The sequence below is a fragment of the Scheffersomyces stipitis genome, chromosome 4 (genome assembly GCF_000209165.1).
Source record: "Scheffersomyces stipitis CBS 6054 chromosome 4, complete sequence".
Lineage (NCBI taxonomy): Eukaryota > Fungi > Ascomycota > Pichiomycetes > Serinales > Debaryomycetaceae > Scheffersomyces > Scheffersomyces stipitis.
Window position 1 is genome coordinate 735,197 of NC_009044.1, and position 24,545 is coordinate 759,741.

At 42.5% G+C, this 24,545-nt stretch overlaps 9 protein-coding genes across 9 annotated transcripts; 1 reads left to right on the plus strand and 8 right to left on the minus strand. All coding sequences in view use genetic code 12, as the record gives it.

Annotated features, from left to right (window-relative positions):
• Positions 1–187: 187 nt before the first annotated feature.
• On the minus strand, positions 188–1,207 carry PICST_11568 (predicted protein; the record flags this gene model as incomplete). Its single annotated transcript, XM_001384401.1, has 2 exons — positions 188–1,125; positions 1,177–1,207. Coding segments are annotated over 2 exons (969 nt in total), but the record flags the coding sequence as incomplete, so codon positions are not given.
• Positions 1,208–2,370: 1,163 nt separating this feature from the next.
• Positions 2,371–3,793, minus strand: PICST_31412 (predicted protein; the record flags this gene model as incomplete). Its single annotated transcript, XM_001384402.1, has 2 exons — positions 2,371–3,484; positions 3,543–3,793. The coding sequence occupies 2 exons, from the start codon at positions 3,791–3,793 to the stop codon at positions 2,371–2,373; spliced, it is 1,365 nt and encodes a 454-aa protein (XP_001384439.2).
• A 174-nt stretch (positions 3,794–3,967) lies between these two features.
• RRP5 (Part of small ribosomal subunit (SSU) processosome (contains U3 snoRNA)) lies at positions 3,968–9,241 on the minus strand. Its single transcript, XM_001384403.1, has 2 exons — positions 5,135–9,241; positions 3,968–5,098 (listed from the first exon to the last, which is right to left on the minus strand). Exons 1-2 carry the CDS (start codon positions 9,224–9,226, stop codon positions 4,091–4,093), a joined length of 5,100 nt encoding a protein of 1,699 aa, XP_001384440.2. The 5' UTR covers positions 9,227–9,241; the 3' UTR covers positions 3,968–4,090.
• Positions 9,242–9,838: 597 nt separating this feature from the next.
• Positions 9,839–10,789, minus strand: GAT2.2 (GATA-family of DNA binding proteins-like protein; the record flags this gene model as incomplete). The annotated part of the gene is made up of 1 exon (XM_001384404.1): positions 9,839–10,789. One exon carries the CDS (start codon positions 10,787–10,789, stop codon positions 9,839–9,841), a length of 951 nt encoding a protein of 316 aa, XP_001384441.2.
• Positions 10,790–11,353: 564 nt separating this feature from the next.
• On the minus strand, positions 11,354–13,336 carry PICST_58891 (predicted protein; the record flags this gene model as incomplete). Its single annotated transcript, XM_001384405.1, has 2 exons — positions 11,354–13,061; positions 13,254–13,336. The coding sequence occupies 2 exons, from the start codon at positions 13,334–13,336 to the stop codon at positions 11,354–11,356; spliced, it is 1,791 nt and encodes a 596-aa protein (XP_001384442.2).
• A 467-nt stretch (positions 13,337–13,803) lies between these two features.
• Positions 13,804–14,595, minus strand: PICST_59029 (predicted protein; the record flags this gene model as incomplete). Its single annotated transcript, XM_001384406.1, has 2 exons — positions 13,804–14,495; positions 14,577–14,595. Coding segments are annotated over 2 exons (711 nt in total), but the record flags the coding sequence as incomplete, so codon positions are not given.
• Positions 14,596–15,019: 424 nt separating this feature from the next.
• PRS1 (ribose-phosphate pyrophosphokinase) lies at positions 15,020–16,171 on the minus strand. The gene has a single exon (XM_001384407.1). The coding sequence runs from the start codon at positions 16,038–16,040 to the stop codon at positions 15,078–15,080; it is 963 nt and encodes a 320-aa protein (XP_001384444.2). The 5' UTR covers positions 16,041–16,171; the 3' UTR covers positions 15,020–15,077.
• Positions 16,172–17,818: 1,647 nt separating this feature from the next.
• TAF67 (TFIID subunit (TBP-associated factor)) lies at positions 17,819–18,670 on the minus strand (the record flags this gene model as incomplete). The annotated part of the gene is made up of 2 exons (XM_001384408.1): positions 17,819–18,401; positions 18,432–18,670. Coding segments are annotated over 2 exons (822 nt in total), but the record flags the coding sequence as incomplete, so codon positions are not given.
• A 469-nt stretch (positions 18,671–19,139) lies between these two features.
• ATC9 (cation translocating P-type ATPase) lies at positions 19,140–23,216 on the plus strand (the record flags this gene model as incomplete). Its single annotated transcript, XM_001384064.1, has 1 exon — positions 19,140–23,216. One exon carries the CDS (start codon positions 19,140–19,142, stop codon positions 23,214–23,216), a length of 4,077 nt encoding a protein of 1,358 aa, XP_001384101.2.
• Positions 23,217–24,545: the final 1,329 nt, after the last annotated feature.

Consider the following 24,545-nt stretch of genomic DNA (forward strand, 5'->3'; position numbering starts at 1 on the left):
TTTAGTAAAAACACCAACTTGATAACTAGATAAATCAATAGGTAAATCTATAGTTCCGAGGTAGTTAAAATCACTAGATCACTAGATCAATAGATCAACTAAGTGTTGATTGGTTAGAGTTAAAACGTGAGATATCAGGATCCTCTTCCTTCTCTTGTTCTTCTACGGCTACTTCAGATTCAGCTGCTTCTCCACCTACCCATGATTCAGCCTTGGCCAACTGCTCGTTGAAAACAGTGGTCAATTTGGCAATCATATCCAATGATTCTTTGGCAAACAAAAATACTCTATCATTGACCTGCTGAGCGTTGTTGGCATTGGGACTGCTGGCTACGCTGTTTTGTTGCAAAGTATTGGGTAACGTCAAAATGATGTCTCTGATCGACTGTTTCAACTCACTATCTTCCGAATGGCTCGGAGTGGGGGATAAGCTTTCGGCACTCAAGGAAGAAGGTCTGAAGTTGGAGAGTAGGTGGATAATCTTCTTAACTGTAGATACAATTTCGGTATTGGCCTGTTCCACAACTTCAGTAGTAGGTACTGCGCTCTCTTCTTGAGCTTGTTGCTCCAACTCCTGCTGCTGCTTCTCGTGTTCTTCCTGAGCCACTTTCTCGCGTTCTAACATTTTCTGCTGCAAGAAGTTTACTTTGCTGGTGATGTTATCGGTGGCTAACCGTAAGATATGCAAACAGAACTGGATTCTCTTCGTTGTTTCTGGAGTTACCTTGGAATCTACACCACTGGCATTGGAAAGACGTCTTCTCTTTGACGTCACAGGAGAAAGCTTCTTCTGTCTAGCCTGATGTCTATTGTTCAAACCCTCTTCCAAGTTCTTGACTACAGGAAAAGCCGCTTTTTCTACAATTTCAGCCGCATAGTTAAAAGTGGCATATTGTCTCTTCGAGCTTTCGTAGAACTTGACAGCATTGGTCACGATGGGATGTTTCGTGACCTGCGACACCTTGGTGACAAACGGATGCTGAGTTTCACTGCTAGCGTCGTCGATTGGAGAAGCTATACTTTGAGTGCCAGAAGTCGGCGAAGCTGATTGGTTCAACTGTGTAAGAGCCTCTGCTGCCGAGACCAATTCGGTATCGTTTCCGTTGCTGGCACCGTTTGCGATAGCTGGTGATTGAGGTCGACTCGAAAACGTAGGCACGTTTGACTCAAATTTACGCTTCTCATAAGGTGGAGGTGGTGAGGGCGAAGGCGAGGGTGACGATATGGAGTCTACTCCGTTCGCGTTTTCGTCTAGGGACAATTTCCGCTTGAATCTGTTGACTTCAGTCATGAATATCGGAAATTTGTGTGGTGAAAAGGATTGAAAAATTCAAGTAACTTCCTTAAGAAAAGGGACGAACAAGAAGATGTTAGATGCTATGCTATAAGTGGCTTGTAGCTAGACTGTCTAGATCTATGGATTATCGTAAAAGTTGTATAGGAGTCTAGAGTGTCCGGAGTGTCTCTGCTGTCTTTATGGTGTGAGGATGTGAAATTTTTCACTTATCTGACTCTATACCGTCTAAACTATGGTTTATACGAATGGTGATCCGACGTTCTGATAGCGACTCGATCCGACCGGCTGGCTGTAACAAAGAACGATAGTGGTGCTATTTATGTTAATTCTTGTTTCCAACTGGAAAAGTCGAGATGCCAGATTTTGTGCCAGGCATGTGAAAGTAGTTAGAAGTGCGTATGAAATATATTTGTTGAGAGGAGGGGTGGTGTGTGAGTGGGGGCATACAATTTTGCAAGAGAACTTGAATGGAATAATCACGAAGTAGCAGAAGTGGATGCTGACTCCTTCAAATGGTAGCAAAGTGCTAAGGGGGTCTACGTCTTCTGGCTAGGAGCTACTAGTTAATTCTCTATTAAGTATTGTGAAGCAATTCGACCAAGTAGAAAGAATATAAAGTGTGCATAGAGTCTGGAGCAGGAGATCACCAACAGAGGAACAATGGCAGGTTGTTGTGAAAGACACTCTACTTTACGGAACAAAAGCTCTACAGCAGGTCTAACAGAAACCTGCCAATCCTAAAGAATAATGGATTCTCACATTCTTTAAAACGATCACAATCTCATTATCAAAATTAGTTTACGCGTAAACTCACATGGATGCAAAATCACATTCATTTCTGGCACCACCCAACACCTTTAAGCCCTTTGCGTACACTTCGTCCAGCGAGTTTCTCATTTCTCATGGCGCCACTCCCGGTAATGTTCTCGGTAGCTCCCACTAGTTTTGAGCAGTTCTCGCTAATTTAAGCCGGTTTCACTGCGTCTCTCTACTCTTCCTCTACTCTCTGATTCTCTCCAGCACTACAAACTAGTCCTTTTCGTTCTCACCCTCTCGTACAACAATGCTACTGTTCACGACACCTTCGACCTGACAGGGCTATCGGGACCATACACCGCCTCTTCATAAGCTAGCTTCTTCGAAGAAACCCAGCCTCGCCCTGGAACGTAAATCCTTTGGTACCGCTTCTTGTAGTTATCTCGCTTCTTGAGCTCCCCGTATGTGATGGAAAGCAGGGACGGCTGTAGCGCGGTGCGGCTCCCGTTGAAAACGATTCCGCCGCTAGCGGTGCCGCCGTAGTTATGCCATTGGCGAGAAACGTTTATCGGTGCCAGATATGGAATAGAGAGGCCCACCAGGTTCTTCAAGTACCGTTTGAAGTCGCTGCGGCCCTGGGCCGTGGAAATGTCAAAGTTCTCCTTTCTGTCTCTCGTCCCAGTAGAGTGGGAAAAGGGTACTAGCTGGTCTGGTGCTTGCGGTGACACATTTTGCGACACATTTTTCTCTACCGAGGATTCAGCCGTGGGGCCTGTCTCCTGTATTCTCTTGCAATTGCCCGAGGGAAAGTTCTGGAGCTGGATCTGGGTCTGAGGAACAACAGAATTGATGCCAACATTCTGCTCAACAAACTCTCCATCAGCGTCCTGGTCGTTTCCACATGTTAACGAGATTAAAGTAGCTTTAGGAGTCGTAACAAAAGGCTTCAGGTCTGAGGCGTATCTCTTCTTCACTTCCCTGACAATTGCACGATTTTTGCTCTCGTTCTGACTATCGTGAGATTCTGCCTCGGCGTCATTGTTCAGATCCAGGAGCTTCCATGCAGCAGAAATTTTGTCACATGGGAAATTGGTCCTGATGTACCTTGAAGACTTACTATTGCTATCTTCGGCTTTCCTGACAGCAGTATTAGCCTCGCTAAATTCGCCTGTTAGCCGATTCTCTTGGATTGTTGTAGATTTAGGATCTGCAAATTCCGACTTCTGGCCGATCGCACTTGTCCTGTGAAAACTTACTGCTCCAACTACTACTTGAAAGATAACCAATACCACCACAACCTCATACGCCCATGTGTCTCTTCTAGCTCGGTTTTCGCTGGAAACCTCGATGAGCTCGCTTTGATGAAAGCAGTTTTGCAAATCTAGAAGAAACATAACGTCGTTGGAGGTTCTATTAACTGAATCCAAACAGCTTGACTGTAGTTAGTTTTGGGTGCAAAATCATGTACGACCTCAGACGTAAGACTTACCTTTGCAATAAAAACAGCAAGGCTTGCGGTTTGTGTTTTGCAAACTCGGAGTTTAGATTAACATGGTGTAGACTGTAGCAATGTGAAGGGGTGTGGATATCGCTACATTCCACTATGGCTCTGAAAGCACCTGATTCTGCCAAAGTAAAAGTTGGCCAATACTCTTTCAACAAGCCAGTCTTCCAACCGAATAGGACGATGGACACAAATGTAAACACGACCCAAGCACTACCAATGCGACAATATTGCATGATTGCTGTTATAATACCTCGTGCTTGTGGTAATCCCTTAGGATGGCTGGATTTCTGATAAACAAGAATTTGAAATTTTTAGGCGCTGAAAATTTTGCACCTTATACTTTTTTCGCAACCATTAACAGACTACTTGGTTTCTTCGAACATGTGAAAGAAGCCTACCACTCAGTTAAACTATTCTCTATATTAAATGAATGAAGTAAATAAATGCAATATACAATAGGTTCTATAGACAGTTGTAATGATAAAAATAAAAATGCTTGTGAGGTTTTCATGTTTGTTTGCAGTGTAATGCTACTTGTGAGATTGGGCGTACTCAACGGCTCTGGCTTTGATTCTAGCAGCCATCTGTTCATCTCCCTTTTCTTCTTCAAAAGCAAGCCATTTGGTGAAGAAGAACTTGGCCTGTTTTCTTGACAACTTCTTAGCCAAAGCTCTCTCAAAGATGTCTTCAACCTTGCTCTTGTTGTCTTGTTTGATTTCTTGGTCCACGTAAACGTTCCACAAGTCGATTCTCTTAGGAGCATCGGCAACCAAACCTTCAAACAAGGATCTACCCTGTTCAGCATCCCCTTTGCTGAACTCGAGTTGTGCGAACTTTCTCACAACTTCAATATGATCTCTCTTGGGTAAAGTCTGCAATGCCTTGGCCAATACCTCATGTGTTTCTTCCTGTAACTTACGGTCCAACAAGAAGGAACCATATTGAACCCATACGGATATAGACTTGCCAAACTTCTTAGTCATCACCTTATACAACTCTTCAGCCTGGTAGTATTTCTCCGACATGCTGTAGATACTGACCAACTTCTGGTGCATGGTCAATGAGTCCATGTACTGGGTCGAACGCTTGAAAATCTCTTCCAAGGATTCATCAGTACCGAAAGTGTTTTCCAAGTTGAGCAAGGCAATCCAAATGTTTAATTTCTCTTGCTCGTCACGGTAGTTTATGGTCTTCAAGGCTCTTTCCCCGATCTCGCGAGCCTTGTCGGCTTCACTCAATTGTAATTGGAAAGACATGTAGTTCATCCACAAAATAGAAGAGTTTGGATTTCCTACAAGAAGACGCTCGAAATCGGCCACGGACTGTGGAGCACGCGTGTTCAAGTCAGCAGTCTTGTCTTCAACGATATTCTGCTTTTTCTTTTTGGACTTCTTGTCCTGGGTGAAATCCTCTTCGTCAGAAGACTCGTCATCATCTTCAGCTTGGTCTAAGATGGAAGCAGTCCAATCAAATCCATTAGTGGCCAACCCAGATAAAGAACCAGTCGATTTTTCTTCGACGTCTTCTTCTTCGTCTTCCTCGCTGTCTGCTTCTTCGGCAAAAGCTTCCATGACTTCGTCGTCGTCGTCATCTTCGTCGTTTTCGGCTTCTTCCTCTTCGGATTCTTCAACTTCAGACTCGTCATCGCTTTCCTTCATTTCTATGTCGTCGGTTTCTCCTTCAGTTTCTTCACCAGTAGTAAAGTATGAAGCTTTCATACCCAACGACAACTGCTTCTTGTCGCTGTCAATAGCTAAGAGTTTGACCTTGACTCTGTCACCTTCACCAAACAAGGAAGTAACATTATCTACATCCTTGTCAGCAATTTGAGAGTGGTGGCACAAACCAGTGATGTTGAGAGTACCATCCAACTTGATAAATACACCAAAATCAGTAGCACGCTTGACAGAACCCTCAAAGATTTCACCAACGACCAAATCGTCGAATCTCTTCAAGACGTTTAACTCACCGCTGACCTCACTTTCCTTCAAAGTCATCAATACTCTGCCTTCTTCTTTACAGGCTGAGATCTTACCCAAAATAGGCTGATGTGGCTTGAAGTACTTCTTCCAGTCCTTCAAGTAGGCGTCAGACAAGTCAGCAACTCTGACCAAAGCATGAACAGATCTGCCCAATGAAACATATACACCGTTGTTGGCTACATTCTTGACAAATCCCTTGACGACATCGCCACGGTTCAAGTCAGCAATGGAGTTGATCACCTTGTCAGTAGGGCTGTCGGTACGTAAGGAGACAGCTATCTTCTCTGAATCGGTGTCGATGTCTAAGACGGTAGCAGTAGCAAACTCGTTCGTGGTAAAGACAGATTCCAATTTGTCAGAATAGTTGTCCAATGCATCAGTAATGAATGCAGAGGCTACAACCTTCTCGCCCAATTCGACAAGAACATAGGTGTCTCTGACTTTCAAAATTCTGGCAGGGTACTTTTGACCAACTTTGACATCCTTGATAGAAGCCACCATGTTCTTTCTGGCTGTCAACACAACCGAGTGGTGCTCATTGTCAACTTCCTTAACAGTTGCACTGATGGCAGAACCAATAGGCAAGTTGTTTTCAAGATCATCGAACACTGAAACATTGTCTGTCAATTCCATGAAAGAAATACGTCCTCTGATGTTTGGAGATAATGATGCCCAGACATAGCCCTTGGCAATGTTGTTGACAAATACAATGTGCTGGGAACCGGGGACGATGCTAGAAAAGGTCAACTCCTGGTATGGAGTGGAAGATTCGAGATCCTTCTTGATGAGAGAAAGCTCAAGGATGATGTTCTTATTAGATCTGGTATGGGTTATGGGTAAGAATTTGTGGTTCTTAGCATCGTGGAAACCGATAATCTTAACATCAATAACTTGACCCTTGTGGAACTGAGACAATGGCTGCTTCTTATCCTTGATTTCATTCCAGGAGTTGAAACACTCAGTAGCTGCAATTCTGCCCTGTAAGTTATCAGCTAACTGAACGTTCAATTGAGTACCTTTGACCGACTTGATGACAGCCTTCGTAGCGATACCAGGAACAAAGTCACCAATCAACTTCTTGCTAGTGTCTACTGGGTTCACTACGGCCTCAGAGTCGATGTTCTTGGAGCCGTTGACATCCTTCAAAGTCAACAAGAATCTTTTGTTTTCCTCATCAATGTTGATAACACGACAAGCAATCGATTGGTACTTGTAGAACTTCTTCAATAAGTCCTCGTTTTCGTTGCTGGTTGCATATTTAGCCAACACCAAACCAGTCAACTTACCAGCAAAGGATACGAACAACCCCTTGTTGGTGACAGACTTGACGAAACCACGCAACATCTTGTTGTCCACCTTGATATCCTTGAAGTAAGCTGGGATGGCGTCTTGCTTAGCAGCGTCGATCAAGGATTTCTTGGCTGAAACAATAACCGTTCTAGCCTTTAAATCCTTTTCGAGCACAAGAACTTCAAGCTTTTCGCCAATGGATAATTTCTTAGCGTAGGCTCTGTTTTGTTCGTAGTTGCCATCAGTCAAATGGCCCGTATATATGACACCACGCAAGCTGTTGCCTTCCAACTCAACAATAACCGAGTCCTTGGTCTTTTCTACAACAGATACGGTTACAATAGATTTCCCTGGTTGCAAGTCATCAATGGATGATTTTTGGGTGTTGGTCAATTCCGACGAATGCCTCAAGGTGACTAGCATTCTCTTTTCTTCCTGTTTGACGTCTAACACTCTGACGTTGACAGTTTGTCCCAACCTCAAGTAATCACTAGCGTTGCTTACAAATGTCTCTGAGATTTCGTTTTTGGGCAAGAAAGCTCTCAAGTTACCAAAGAAAGACACAATGGCACCATTGTGAACAAATTTTTCAACAATGGCTGGGGTCTTGAAGCCAATTTTTGCATCTTCGAATCTGGCCAAAACTTCATCGTCTTCAATGTTAACTAACGACTTCTTAAATGTCACTACTAACTTGTTACCTTGTTTGCTCAACACTCTGCCTCTGACCTTACTGCCTACCTTGAACTTTCTTTCAGGGTATACCAATTTGATGTCAGACATGTGGCTGCCTGGTACAAATCCTTCGAACTCGTCGAGAACTTTAATGACAATTCCACCAGCTTCAGGTAAAACTTTGATGATCTCACATGATTTGACGGCGGTTCCGTTAGGAACATCAGAAGCATGTAAGTATTGAGAGTTTATGACATGGGATTCCATAGTCAACACCAATAAGTTGTCTATGCTATTGAAGCCAATCACTCTGGCACTGTGCTTTGAGCCAAGATTAAAGTCGTGCTCAAGTGTCTTATCCTTGTCAATCTTGGAGTTGTGCACTTGACCAAGAATAGAACCTCCAAACTTGAGGAAGACATAATTTGGATCAGAGCCCACAACTTCAGCATCTTCCAACACATGACCAATTGGGAAAGCTTCTAAAGCATCTGGGTTGCTGGCAGTACTGGTGTAGGAAATGGCGTGGGGTAAATGCGATAAGATCAACTTCTTAGATCCGGCTCGGGTGAGAACAGCCATGACTCTAGCCTTTATGTTGTTACCAATGGCATACTTGTGTTTCAAAGCATTGAAGTCAAATTCCTGTAGTTGGGCCAAGTTAATGGTAGCATCTACCAATCCAAATACCTTGACTATCAAACCATTCTTTGTGACATCAGCTACAAGTGCATCCACTAAAATACCTGGTAAAACGGCATCTACAGAAGAAATGGATGTTACAGCCGACTTTTTCGATACTGAAGTCGAGTGAATCGGTCTCAAATTGACGGTTCTAGAAGCTGACTTGGATACAATACTAGTAAGCAAGACTTTTCCAGGTTTCAATATTTCAACGTCCAAGTCTGGGGTGTTCTTGATTTCCTTGTTGGAGATGAAACCTGACAAGCCGTCTCTGCCGGTATTCATGATAATCCCGTGATCTTCCACAGACTTGACAGAACATTGTAAGGCATTTCCAGGAATCAAGTCTTCGTCTTCAAGAGGCTGGTTGACTGTTTCTGGTTCGATAGTAAGCTGTATTCTCTTCTTTTGTTTCTGGTTCTGGTTCTGGGAGGAAGATGGCTGGACTACCTTGGCCCTCAACCATTGGCCAATGGAGAATAACGTCTTGAGCTCGGGGAATTCTGGGCGTGACTTGCTCTTTAATGTTGCGGTTCTTATCTTGCCGTCTTCCGATTCTTGTTCATCTTCTTCGTCTTCTGATTCTTCATCTGAATCTTCGGCCTTTTCGTACTGTTCAATTTGGATGGTCAACTCTTCGCTTATGGACGTAATGGGGATGTAACCAACGAGGTTATCGCCAAGAGCCAAAGTGATATCCAATTTTCCTACAGCAGTAATCTGACCCAATACGAGAGTGCCTGGAATCAAACTCTTAAAGGTGATATTCTCGATCTGGACTTTTGAGTCTTCTTCTGCTTCGTCTGCATCTTCTTGGCTCTTTTTCTTAGGAGCTCTTCTTGCCTTCTTGGCTGGTCTGTCTGTCTTGCTGGAAGCAGTTCTCTTTGCAGAATTAGCGGCTTCAAAAAGAACATCTTTCGTGGCTTCATTGGAGATTTCCTTCACTTCAAGTGGAGTCAAGGCAGTGGCTCCACCTCTTGGGAAGGAGACTTCGCTGCTGCTGAGCACCGACTTGGACCCGTAAGTTTCCAGCATATTGAAAGCCTTGAACTTATGTTATTAGAATGGGTCTAAGGATAGAAAAACAAAGTCTAATGTTACGACAAAAATACTTTTGTCAAGCAACAATTCTATGCTAGCAATCCATCGAGCTTCTATAGACTGAAAAAAAAAAATTGAGCCGCAGAGAAAAATCACGTTTTGCGATGGCTCTTGTATGTAGGTCAGACAGTTTGTGCGACTCTCCTGGTTTTGTCATACTTGAAAGAAGTTCCAATCTCTGCTTCTGTGCTCTTTATCTGTGAAAGCGAAACCAATTGGTGAAACCAGAAGATTGCAAGCAATGGCCAAAATTGCACACGAGAGACCAAATGGAATTTCCCCTTTGGTGGTCGAAATCCCGTTTTAATAGAGAAAGGTGGATATCTGTTAAAAGTACTTTGTAAGCTCTTTGTGGAACACTTAGCACTCTCTGTGCTCCACACATTATTAATCTATGCTTACAGTAGCATTTTACCTTGTCTCTTATTGGGATTCAAGTACAACCAGAGTAAAGTAGTATTTAAATAGTCGTACACCGTAGGTTTTACCACTAATTCTACAAATCTTCTCTCCGATTCTTTGTTTCCATACTAATATACATCATTACTAAGCTATCTTCCGATCAAGAACTCGACCAGCTTCTTTCCTCTCTGCTATAATCTTATCGGCCAACTTCAACCCATGCCTCCTTATAAGTTTAGAATAGAATAGTCCACAAGCATTGCAAAGCGTTCGGCTTCCCAGGGGTCCTCTTCTCCACTCAGGTGTCTCTTTCGACCGACAATGCAGGCATTTCATTTCTGCTCGGATACTGAGCTCCTGGTTGAGTCCCCCATAATCAACAGCCTCTTTATGTCCTGGACGGCCAAGGGCTGAGGAGTCGACCTTTATAGGTAAAATTTCTCCAGTAGATCCAAACTTCTTTTTCGGTTTATGATCTTTTTTATGTAGCTGTGGAGCTGGTAGAAGAGAAGGAGCTGGAGCTCGTTGACTCTTCTTCTTAGTCTTTTGTTTCTTCGGGCTACTCAAAGCTTCTGTTTTAGAGGCACTAACACTTCTGTAATCTTCAAACTTGGTAAGTGCCGATTGTACTTTACGCCAATTTTGTAACTGCTGTTCTACAGTACCAGGGGATAACAGTTCTACTGCACTGGCTATATCAAAATTTTCATCGCTGCTGTTTCCTAACTTGTTCCAGAACACTATAACATCATTCATGGGGCTATTGGCATTATCGTATGCTTCCTTCAATTCGGTAGAGTCTATGCTCCCAGATTTATGAGTTCGCTTGGGGCTTACAAATGTAGAAGTAGGAGATTTAGAAGTTGCGAAACTTCCTGCTCTTGATTTGTTAGACTGTAATTCCTTGTCGGTCAACTCCTCTGGTGATCTGGGAAATTTGAACAGAGCAGGGAAACTTTCTGTTCTCTGATGTTTTACTACCGGTTTGCTGATGTATGTGTATCTATGATTATATTCTGGAGTAGTTACGGCTATGGGTACAGGTGGATTAGAAATGGAAGGATTTGGCGTATGCATTTGTGACGGGATCGTCATCCCAGAATCTGACCTCGAATGATATGATGGCGTGGTCAAGTTGGTGCTGGAGTCATGGTGTTGGACATAGGGTACATTGATTATCAACTCCGAAAAGGAGGGTATCTTGTTTCCACCTATTGGTGTTTGCGTATTGCTATTATTCCCAAGATTCAGCATTTATAAAATTTATCTTTTTATATGAGCCTATCTGGGTCGATATCTTTTCATTTCTTCACTTGGATATCGGAAATTTGTCTCTATAAGTCATTGTTTGATCCCATCGCCATCCTATCTAGGTATTCTTGCAAAGAACTACACAAATTTTGGAAAAAATCTCAAATTGGAAAGTCCAACTAGCTTATCCGTCACGTCTACTACAACAACACGACATTCACGTACTCGCTACATTTCAAAATTGCGCAAGTTTAAGAAATTCCTATTGTTGCCACTTTTCCACCAACTCGAATTGCTGCAACTTGCAGCTCTCCACAGATAATCGGCATGCAGCAAAGAATACATTTGTATGCAGGATATTACCAAACTATATAGAGGAAAACTTGTGAACAGATATTCCCTGGGTGATTACTTCTTCTTCTTTTTAGACTTTTTAGCTGACGCTGGATTCTGCTGGATAACTATTGTTCCGTCCCTGACTTCTTGGGACTCATTTTTGAATTTTTCCTGGTTGTCAAGGAAAAACATCAAATCTGTCACTTGTTCTGATAATCCTTGTTTTTCTTCTTCTAGTGATGTAATTTTAGTCTTGAGCTCGTCGTTTGCATTGTTCAAAAACTCCACTTTCTTGGAGAAGGCATCATTCAACACATTCATGGTGTTAAGATCTTTGGCTAATTTGCCAATCTTTTCGTCTTTCTGCGAAATTTTGTCTCTTAGCGACGGAATCACATGTTCTGTCAAGTCATCCAACTTAGCTGACATCTTCTCTAACTTGGACTCTAAATCTAGAATAGCACTCAGTTTGGCAACTGCTGATAAAGTTGAACCCCTTCTAGATTTTGGCCCCTCTCTTTCCAATAGTAGCGACTCGTAGTATTCCCTCTGTGATGCCAATTGCGAAATGAGCAATTGCGAGTATTCGAAGCCTACTTCATCTACTTTATCAGCAGACGAACTGTCAGACTTTCCTACTCCCGAGAACTCGTTTTTTTCAGGTAGCTCTACGATTTTTCCGTCAGACTCGTTGGTGACAAGCCGATGCACGTAGTTATCACCAGCATAGTCCCAAACCCGCGAAGTATTGAGCTCCATAGCAAAGCAATGACCTGTATGGATGAAATGCTTTAGCGAATGCTGTTCGGGGGCATACCGACTGCAACCGACATTGCCACAGATGAGACAGATCCAGAGATTTTCATCTGCTGGACAGTCCATACATCGTTCCCAATCTTCCTGGTCTTCCAGAGGTGTGGATAGTAGTGAAGTGCCTATCAGTCCTATCATCAGAGGCCTTCGAGGAGCAGGAAGATGCAGCAATCTACGCACAGACTGCCGTACTCGCTGGTTAGAAAAATTATTGGAGTATCTACATATGGGGCAGGTGTCGTCTTTCCATTTGGAGAGACACTGGCAATGGAAGGTATGCTGGCAGGGAATCGTGAGCAAGCCGGTAACAGTTGCATCCATTCGTTCAAGACATACTGGACATGTTGGTAATTCTATAAGAGGCATTTCAACGGTTTCCGCAAGCGAAAATCCACCAGAGGAACGGGTACTTGGACTGTTTGGAATGGAAGTTGGAGGCGAGGTAAATGGGTCCTGGAGAAGAAATGGAATCAACGAATCAGCTGACTCTGTAACTTGGGAACCAATATAGTCCACTTTTACAGATTTCACATAGATGGCATGACACGTTTCTGGTTCCATTGAGTTGAACGGTTTACCATTGTAGGCGTACTGGAACTCAGCAGCCTTGAGGACGTCTCTGAATTTGAGAAGTACAAGAAACCTGTTCGGTTTGTCACTTTTAAGAATTCGAATGTGGGAGATATAGCGGAGATTGTTTTCACCAATGAATCCCAAGAGATCAGTAGCGGTAAAATACGTAGGAACGGCTATTATGGCTACCATCGTATCGTCTCCTGCTATCACTGTTTCGTTACTACGTATGGGATAAGGTTCTTCTACAGACGATTCAGATGGTTCATCTTCGAACTCGCGGTATAACCGGATGATTCCTTGTCCTAACAGCGTAGCCTTGAGCGGCTCGAGCGGTTCAACTACTTTCATTGATTGCTTGAAATCCATGTTTGTCACAGTAATATTGGAGTATCTGTAATCTGGTTCTTCAGGACCCGAGAAAATTGAAGACTGTGAATTTGCGTGAATATGTGGCGCCGTACTACTATTGCTACTTGAAATCGTAATAGGACTGAGCTTTGTATGAGGATCTGAGGTGGAATGTATGCTGGTGCTTAAATTTGAGGACTTGGACTTTGAATTGGCCCCGGGCAGTGGGCTTGACTTTGAAAGATCCAAATGCGAATCTATCGATTCCTGATTACTACCGATTTCGATGAAGATATGGTACGATCCTGTTCCTATCATTCTGTTGCAGAGCAACGGTACACGAAAGAGGCTTTTGGTGTAATAGAAGAGAAGTTTGGAGTTTTAGATAATGGAGTTGAATAGTTGGAATATATATTTAGTTGATTGTGCAGACCTGAAAAAATGTATGGAACCCTGTAAAGAAATATTAATGGGTGCGAAATTGAAAAATGTAGGATATAGAATTGTATAGAATGACACAGTGGTATAAATCATTGGTATAGATCATTGGTATACGGTGTACCAAGTGTACTACAGCCCAATTGCAAGGTTTCTACAACCTTATACCCTTATGGCAATTTGTACAAACTTTTATTGGCTGCTTAGAGCGGTGCCTGGGTTCATATCCTTTTTTAGCTTATTGAAATACACTCCGATTTTCTTCTGTTCTACATTTACATTCCAGAGACACTATCTCGTTCTCCATTCTATACAAACTATTAACGACAACTAAAACATACACTTCATCACAAAAAGTACTTTTCCTTATCGAAAGATTCAAGTGAATCGAGTATTTCACCATTGTCACCAATGATCTGATGCTCTTCACCGTTAAGAACCTTTCTTGCATTGATATCCGGAATCCAGATAACATGAGCCTTGGCAGCAATACCCGAGACTACACCAGGGACTCCATCTTCGAATATAAGACACTCTTCCGGCAATATCTCTTCGAGATTGTTTTCTCTTCTTTCCTTATTCAACGATTCAAGACACACCAACCAGATGTCTGGATGTGGCTTTCCTCTTCCAGGAGGTATACGGATATCGTCTCCAGTGACTACGTGGTTACGGAAGTACTCGAACTTGTCCTTGAGATGGCCAGTCTTCCTTTGATAGTTCAAGATGTGGGAACTCGTTCCAAGGGCTATAGGAATATTGTTGGTATATAAGTAATCTAACAACTCCAAAGCCCCAGGAAGAAACCTGGCTCTGTGCCATTTGTTTTCCTGGATCTTGATGGCTAGTTCACTGAACTCTTGAGGTGTAATGGGCAAATCGTAGGTATCCAACATAATTTGAGTGGCTTCGGCACCTGGTCTGCCCTGTAGCTTGATTTTAACATCCCAGGTAAGTGGACCTTTATCGAACTTGGCTAATAATTCAGTCGTGGCTTCAGTATAGAGTGCTTCTGTGTCGAGAATAGTACCATCCATATCTAGAACGTTAGTATCGTGATATTGGATACTGAATTGTGAAGCTTGTGAAAGCTGCTATTCATATTTTCACTACTACTTACCAAATAGACAGGCTTTGATTTTAGTGTGGCTTCAATGTTAGTATAGAACAAAGGGTGTTCAGACGTTGGAATAATAGCAGAGTACATACTGACGAGACATTGCGGATAGTAGGTTGGTATCGACTTGTACGGCAAAAGGAAGAGGTGAAAGGAAGAATGAATCTTGATATTTCGGAAAAATTCCTGCCCAGCGCGTTAATTGACGTATTATGGAACTGGATTATCTTGACCCAATAAATGTGATTTTCTATATGAGCCGTTATCAATACTTTCTTGTATACTTGTAGTACGGTCGTGTCTTACAAGACTATAAACATCATCTAGAATTGTGTATATCCTTATATCATAATCGTAAAGTCCATTTCATCATATTGTTCTGTAACTACATTCCTAGCTCATGACGAAATTCAATCGTAGTTCTGAACTTTTAATCTACATTCACTCAAACTTTGCGTATATAGAATAAATAGAAACGAAACATAGCTCTGCCAGGTCTTACTATCACAAAGGAGCGTTCTTGAAAAGATACGAGATACTCTCTCCATTATGCAATCTTCTGATGGACTCTGCCAACACAGCAGAAACATCGATGGTGTCCAACTTTGGACACAACTTCAACTTTTCTTCGAAAGGAACGGTGTTGGTACACACCACCTTGGTCAATTTGGAGTTGTTGATATTCTTTATGGCATTACCAGAGAGAATACCATGGGTGACAATGGCTATGACCTCCTTTGCCTGGTTTTCCAATAAAACCTCAGCAGCCTTAGCCAAGGTACCACAAGTATCAGCCATGTCATCTACAATGACACAGATCTTGTCTGAGACATCTCCTACAAGTACCATTCTTGACACCTCGTTGGCTCTTGCTCTTTCTTTGTGGATCAACGCAAAGTTCAAGTCAAGTCTGTCGGCAAGACCTGCGGCTCTCTTTGCTCCACCAGCATCTGGTGAAATAATAATAGCATCCTTGTAGTTGATCTTTTCCTTGATGTATCTCACCACAGAAGGCTCAGCATACAAGTTGTCTACTGGGACGTCAAAGAAACCTTGGATCTGGGAGGCGTGCAAGTCCATGGTGATCACATGGTTACATCCAGCGGTGGTCAACATGTCTGCCATTAACTTGGCGGTGATGGGCGCCCTCAGCTTATCCTTTCTGTCTTGTCTAGCATAAGGGAAGTTGGGCAAGATGACAGTGATTCTTCTAGCAGAAGCGGTTTTACAGGCGTTGATCATGATCAATAGTTCTATAACACGGTCATTGACGACTCCCGAACCAATCTGGCAGATTATAAAGATGTCCTCATCTCTGACGGACTCAGCAATGGAAAACTGTACTTCTCCAGTCAGATCTCTCTTCACCTCTGAAGGAGTCAATCTCATTCCTAGACGCTTGGCCACAAGCTCAGCAAGCCCACGGTGGACGTCACTGGCAATCAACTTGATGGAGTTTGTAGACATTATTGTAGTGGATAGTATATGCTGCACTAATAAGTAGGGATTTGAAGTTTCACCTAGTGAAGATTCTGAAATCTGAAGACGATGACTAGAAAAGCAACTAGCACGAAAATTTGTCAGTTGCACTTGGGCAGGCAATGGAAGTACAGATACAACAGAATGCTATTGAAGGTTCACGTAGCACTGGTGCTGGTTTGGTGGGGACTCTTGTTCAATCCTGAAAAATACAGATTTTTATTTATTCCCATTAGTGGAGGGCCATGTTCTAGTAGGTAATTTTTTTGTGGTATGTTTGCAGGTTGTGGTGCGATGAACTGGAGACGTTTGCGGGTTGACAAGCGACTGTGACTCGGGTGCGCCTCCATGCCGCAGTAGATAACACAAACTACGAGCTGAACTTCAGCACTTGTTCCTATGGAAGAAGACATCTTTCTACTCATAGTGGCAATATTGGAGCATGGTGTAGCACTCTTCTACATTATAACATGGTAACATATTCTCCGGAAATACTGTAGTATTAAAATGCAAAAATTTATCTCAACAAGACGACTACTATATCCCAACATAAAATACCAATATGTTGAAGAAGTATAACATAGTAGTATAAAGTAGCACAACATAGTTGTATAAAGCTGCCCAACATTTTGGCAAGAGAGAATGGCGTATTGTAGATTTGTCAGTAGCAGCTTCGAGCACTATATAGGATACTGTAGCATAACAATTTGTGGTAATATGGTAGCATAACACAGATATAATAGCGTAAGCTAGCAGAATAGCCCACTTAATGCTATTATAGATATGACAATAAATGTCTAATGCAGCAGTACAGGGATATCGGTCTAGAGTACGTACTTTTACATTAAATATCTTCATATCTTACAGTGTCTACCGTTCATTATTTCTATCTGCCTAGTGCTCTCCACTAAGGCTATACTGCGGGTTCTATGGTACAGTAGGTCTCAGAAAAGATCGTCAATGTCGTCCATGTTGTCGTCTTCGTTACCGTCATCATCTCCATCATTGGCTTCTTCATTGGCGTCTTCTTCATTGACTTCTTCTTCGTCTTCTTCTTCGTCGGCTTCGGCTTCGGAAATGTCACCTGCCATGATTCCTGTGTCGTGGGGGATGTTGGTGGGATCCAGTTTCTTCTGGAGCTGCTCCTGTTCTTCCACCAAACGGGCCAAGTTCCTCTTTTTCTGGTCAAGGGATGATTTCAAGGAGGCATACGTATTCTGGAACTTCATTCTCATCATCTTACTTGTGGCCGTAGCCAAGTTCTTACGGTGGTATTCTACCACTTTTTCCAAATCTGAAATCTCCTCCTCCAACAACTTGACGTGCAGCTTGTCGGCCTTTGCCTCTTCATCTTCATCTTCATCTTCGTCTTCTTCCTCGTCTTCATCTTCATCCTCGTCTTCTTCTTCCTCTTCCTCTTCCTCTTCTTCACCAGCTTCTACTTCTTGTTCCACTTCGCTTTCTCCTTCTATGAGATCTTCTGGCTGTAACTCGCCATTTTCGTCTAGTGCCTTTTGGAGCTCCTCTTCTAGATGCATTTCAATATCCTCAGCCGCAAGCAACTCAGCGTCGTCTGGCTGTACTTGCTCTTCTGGCTCTTGCGAATACTCGGAGTATTCTGCGCGTGGTACGCTACTAGGCGTAGGCGCAGAAGAAGGTGTACCACTGATTGTACCTGCTCCATACTTGGGAGGAGCCTTCTTCATGTCTACAAGCTCAAAAAGGCTCTCTTCCGCATCATCATCAAGTCGGATCAACTCGTTGACCCTGTTCTCGATATCTTCGGCTACGCGGTGCGTCGATTTTCGGACTCTGAATCTACGATATACATCTTCAAACGGACTGGTAAGTCCATGTCTGAAGACTTGCTTCAGAGGCTTTATTTCTGAGTTCTTCAGGATTTTGTATAGAGGGTGAAGATACGTGTACTCCTCGGGAACCTCAAAGTCTTTTTCCATGCTGAGATCGGAAAGAACGACCTTATGCAACACAAGCAATATTTGTGAGACGTCAAACGTCTTCATTACATTCTTCTTATCTACTGTTTTGAATATTTCGGTCACCGTGGGCAAATCAAGCAATCGGGCCGAATACAAGGTACCGTTGACATTTACCACAGCTTTTTCACGTGTGACCCATTTTACGTTGATTCCCGTGAGATCTCCAGAGTCTACAGCGTTGTGAACAAAGTCCAAGTTCAAGTCTTGTAAGAATCGGATAACAATACCTTGTTCAATTAAGGGGTCGTCCTCGAGGTCTGGAGCCTCAGAGTCGTATCCATCTCCCGGTATACGGGTCGGTTTAATTCTGACTCTCGGCACACTTCTTGTAGTAACTGAACCTGACGAACTTACAATAGGTTGAACTCTGGGCTTGGACGGTGTGACAATATCAGAGCTCGTTGATGGCCGCTTGCTTGATAAACTGATCTTGAGCTTCTTGTGCTTCTCTTTGCTTTTTTCTTTGGACTTTTTCAGCACTTTTCCAGTAGAATTGTCTGCTATTGATGGAGGCTTGATCTTGAGTTTGGGAAGTGCAGGTTGTGATTCACTAGCTGGAGCAGAAGAGCTGGAACTGCTCCCAGAACCAGGGACTCGTAGCTTCAACTTGATGGCCATGTCTGCGTAATGAATGTGGGAATGGAAGTTGGAATTGGTAAGGAATGAGTACCTGGAAGTGGAGTATATTCAAATATGTATATGAAAGGTCTGAGACTGGCATTGTTTGGTCAGGTGATTCAAGGCACGCGACTTTCTTTAATTATTCAAACAGAGAAGCACCGTAGATAAGGATAAATATCTGATGAAGAGGTGTTCTGAAAAAGGATTAAATTTACTCTTACTATTGTAAATCATAGCAGCATATTCGTAGTCTTCCACCTTTCTAATTAGTTTTGAATTCTAATATTATCCGTTGATTATCATTCGCGGCCAAATTGCACTTCAGAGTCAATTTTGCTTTAAACAATATTTTTTTAATTTTTTTCGCACCTAACAATTGCTTCTTAGTTAAGGCATAATTTTTCAGATAAGCATCGCTTTTTCATTCTTCCACCACCAATAAGACTCCACCTACAGCACATGACTCATGGGACCACACGCCAAACAGCAGCAGCCGAACCGGAGCAGACGCTCGTCGTCGTTTGACAGAAGACAGTCCAGGTCTCGTTCCAGACACAACTCGGTGACTTCGCTAGACTCCTCCAGCAGCTTCCTAGTGGATGACAATAACCATGAAATGTATGCTGGTGCCGCTTCTGAGGTGATTCCGTCGTCAATTTCCTCGTTGCACTATCCACACCATTTTGGTCGATTCCGGAGCCGGCAGGAACTGGCAATCTCTAGAGAAACGTCTCCGTTGCTCCAAGGAGATCAGAACGATTTGGATTTGCATAGTGTCAAGTCAAACGTCTCGATTTCTTCGTACGACAAGTCCCACTTCAAGTTCTTTTCACCTGATGAAATTGAAATGGCTCAGGGTGGTTCGACTTTGGAAAACCCTGAGGATCCTGTGGATTACAATACCAATTGGGACTATTCTGTGGACAAGTACGACTCAGTAGAAGAGCCTTTAACGGTTTCAGACTCGGCTGTAGCCTACTACGACCAGGCCGGAGTCAACGAACGATTTCTGCTGCCAGAACCGGCAGATTATGGAGCTCTCAATGCCCACTATGAACGTAGAAATAGAAGAGGCTCTGATGAAAGTAGCAACAAATCCAGTTTACTTGATAGTGAGAGTATGACTTCCAGGAAAATCGATCAAGATTTCTATAAGGATTTTCCAGCAAAGCTCGACTATCAGAGATTTTATCTTGCTGAAGAGGATTTGGTCATTGGTATCGCTGGTTACGCTAACTGCTGGTGGAAGAAGCTTCTTTTCTACTTCATCAGCATCTCTACTCTTGGTATAGCCTATTTGGTCCTTAGATGGTTTCCCAAATACAGAGTAAACTTGATGGGAAACAGATGTCCCCTTGGTTTGGCCGATTGGTGTGTGATTGAAAACGAGTTCGGTGAGTTACAGATTGTCAATATTGATTCTCATAGACTAAACGAACGTCTTTCTAGCTTCTTGACTCTTGTATCTTCTGAGGAGCAAGGAGAAGAAATTCCTAGTAAAGAGAGAGACCCTATAATCCCCGTGGTCCGTTCATTTTGCTACAGATACATCAAGTTCTTTTACAATCCAGTGGAAGACATATACAGAAGCAACACTAACTGGTACGACTTGCACTGGCTAAACGTCAAGAATACTAAGGACGGTGTGTCACAGAGTCTCCAAGAACAGAGATTGGAGCTCTTTGACAAAAACAGCATTGAAGTAGAGGAAAAATCCATAATGCAATTGCTTGTAGACGAAGTATTGCATCCCTTCTACGTTTTTCAGGTATTCTCCATTTTCTTGTGGTTAGCTGATGATTACTACTACTATGCCTCTTGTATCTTTTTGATTTCTGCCATCTCAATCATCAATTCTTTGGTGGAAACAAGGTCCACCATCAAGCGTTTGCAAACTATCTCGAGATTTTCCTGTGAAGTCAGAGCGTGGAGAAACGGGTTCTGGAAACAAATTGACTCTACCGAGTTGGTTCCAGGTGATGTATTTGAAGTAGACCCTTCTTTATCTGTAGTGCCATGTGACGCTCTTTTGATTAATGGTGAATGTGTCCTCAACGAATCAATGTTGACTGGTGAATCTGTTCCTGTTTCAAAAACTAGTGCTACCCAAGAAACGGTACAGTCCTTGCCGGAGAATTTTGCTACAGCCATCTTATCGAGGTCATTCTTGTACAATGGTACGAAATTGTTGAAAATGAAATCTTCTAATGATGAGCCAGTTACTGCGATGGCAGTCAAAACCGGTTTTAACACCACAAAGGGTTCTTTGGTTAGATCGATGTTATTCCCAAAACCTACAGGATTTAAGTTCTACGAAGACTCGTTCAAATACATTGGATTTATGACCATCATTGCTGCTATTGGGTTCACATACTCCACATATAACTTTATTCAATTAGGATTAAGTAAGAGGGTCATGATCCTAAGAGCATTGGACATCATCACAATCGTGGTTCCACCTGCATTGCCTGCAACTCTCACAATCGGTACCACCTTTGCTATCAACAGACTAAAGAAACTAGACATTTTCTGTATTGCTCCTACCAGAGTCAATATCGGCGGAAAATTGGACGTTCTTTGCTTCGACAAGACTGGTACCTTAACTGAAGATGGCTTGGATGTTTTGGGAGTACACGTTGCCAACAATGCTTCTGGTAGAAAAGAAATAGTCTTTGAGGACATTGTACAAAATGGTCGTAACCTTGTTAGTGAAACTATCAAGTCGGTGCATGATTCCAACAATGGTAAGTTCTTGCTTGGTTGTATGACTACTTGTCATTCGTTGAGATTGATCGAGGACGAATTACTTGGAGATCCTTTGGATGCAAAGATGTTCGAATTTACTCAATGGAATTACAAGGAAGATCAGGTTACAGGGTTGCCAGTTATGTACTTTGGCGACAAACAGTATACTGTATTGAAGGAATACGAGTTTATTTCGTCATTACGTAGAATGTCGGTATTGGCCCAATCTCAGGATAGCAGAGAAATCGTATATACGAAAGGTGCTCCAGAAGTTATGATTGATATCTGTGAGCCAGACTCCTTACCTTCAAACTTTGATGAATTATTACATCGCTACACGCACAGTGGTTACCGTGTTATTGCCTGCGCTTATAAGGAATTGACTAGTTCAGGAAGAACTGCTCCCAGAGACCAAATCGAGTCGAACTTGATTTTCACTGGTTTTATCATTTTTGAGAATAAACTCAAGAGCTCGACCAAACACACATTGAGACAATTGAATGATTCTCATATCAGAACAGTCATGTGCACTGGTGATAATATTTTAACTGCCATCAGTGTTGCCAGAGAATGTGAATTAATCGCTCCGGAAGTCACTAACATCTATGTCCCATCATATGCCGGTGAGGGTGATGATATCTACATTACTTGGGAAGATGTTGATAACCTGGAAAACAAGCTTGATCCTGAAACAATTAAACCTATTGACATACGACAGGGTTCTGACTATAAATTGGCTATCACCGGTGACGTTTTCCGATTCTTGTTGACTGAAGTCAAGGATATTCAGTTGGTTCAAAATGTCTTGATGAACTGTGACATCTTTGCCAGAATGTCGCCTGATGAAAAACACGAGTTGGTTGAACAATTCCAGAAAATTGATTACACTGTTGGGTTTTGTGGAGATGGAGCCAACGATTGTGGAGCTTTGAAGGCTGCTGATGTTGGTATCTCTTTGTCAGAAGCTGAAGCTTCTGTGGCTGCACCTTTTACTTCAAGAAAGTTTGAAATTTCATGTGTCCTTGATGTTATCAAGGAGGGTAGATCCAGTTTGGTTACCAGTTTCTCGTGCTTCAAGTATATGTCGTTGTACTCTGCCATTCAATTCATCACCGTTACAATCTTATACCAGAGAGGTAGCAACTTGGGTGATTTCCAGTTTTTGTACATCGACTTGTTCCTTATTTTGCCTTTAGCTATTTTCATGTCATGGTCCAAACCATACGACAAATTGATTATCAAAAGGCCCACAGCCAATTTGGTTTCTCCCAAAATTCTTATACCATTGATCTGCCATATCACTGTTATTTTATTCTTCCAGATTCTCCTATGGATTGTAGTGCAACGTGAGCCTTGGTACATTAGACCTGTTCCCGATGATGATGACCATGTTCAATCTTCAGACAATACCGTTTTGTTTTTATTCACCAACTTCCAATACATTTTGATTGCTGTCGTTTTGAGTCAAGGACCACCATACCGTGAACCAATGACTAAGAACTATCCCTTCATTATTAATCTAATTGTGGCCGTCTTGTTGTCATTGTCTTTGTTTTTAATAAATGGCGACTCCTCTCTAGGCGATTTCATGCAATTAACCAATATGGGGTCGAGTTTCTACTTCATTATTGTGATTCTGGCTGTGGTCAATCTTATCATAATGATGATCGGCGAAGAGAGTTGGTTCAAGAAAATTGCAGCAACATACAAAAGTGTTTTCCACAGACTGAGTTTAGGCAAAAGCAAGAAGATTTTCAAGAACTTGAGAAGAGAATTCTCCTTAATCTCTACTGCTTGATGCAATTGATTTCAATTGAGTTGAACTTTAACTTAACTAGAACACATATATTACACTTTTCCATAATTTATTAAATTATTACAAAGTCAATAGAATTTCTACACATTTTAAGCCACCACTGAGCGATCGTAGCCTTACCCCAGAATCCTAGGAAATGTTCCCTTAATCCACAGAAATTCATGTGGGCATCAGACATAGATTTTTCACAATTACAGCTAACCCCACTGAGATGCCGGAATTTTTCATTGGACTTTCCGTAGCCAAATTGGAGCGTCCGTGGTTGGACGTTCTGTTAAAGTCTTATTTGCCCAAAACTTCGTTCTCGACTTGGCAAGTATCAAACCCCGGGAATGTACGTACTCTTACCCACCGCAATCCTCTTCTACTACAACTATCATAAAGTCTGAATTTTCATGCAAGATATTCAAACTAAAAAATATCAATTGGTAACTTTCACTCGATTCTACTATCCCAGGACTTCAACAATAGAGAAAATAACAGTGATTCTGCCAAGGACCAATGTGTGGAGATTCTGCGTGTTAAGAAGACGCCATAACCAACAGGACCACACAACCAGTGTTCAAGATCGTTCTAGTATGTTGTAGTAAGTTGCTCCAGCTGCAAACAGTCTTGGTGTTCAATCACGTGAAAAGCGAGACTCTAGAACGCGGAAGATGGTTCAATTAGGAAAAATTTTACCAGCCCGCTTCTGAAAAAAGCCTTGAAAACGGATCAATTCCTGCACATACAACAAGACAGAAGGTTGTTGCAGCCTCAAGGTGCGGTGCAAGGCACGTGACAGCTAGAAAGTTTACCCGTTGGCCGGTAATTTCACCATCCATGAACTCCGAGCTGTGCGGACGTGTATATAGCGAGCGGGGCTCCTCTTAAATATGCAGACATTTGTTGTATGTCCAGGATATTAAACGTGCTGTTCTGATGAGAGGGGCACCCAACAAACAGGAACAGACGAAGCTCGGAGCCGACAGAGAAAAGAACATTTCAGCAGAGGAACTTCCAAGAGTAGAGACAATGAGCCCATAGATTCGGGAACGTGAAGTTCCCACATTGTGAAACAAGCCGCAAAATGATAGAGATGTAGCACCCAGATAGTAGGAAAGAGTGCCATAATTTAAAGTTAGAGGTGGATCTTCGGAACAAGCACAGAATCTGAGTCCGAATCTGAGTTCAAATTTAGTGAGAAAAAATGTCTGGATACTGCAGTCTAAAGACTTTCGGAGTGGGTGTCACTTCTCCTTTGGGCACAGAGATTAAAATATTCTTGTCAGTGTGTAAGCGACCCCGGACTTCTGTTTCGTAGAACAATAA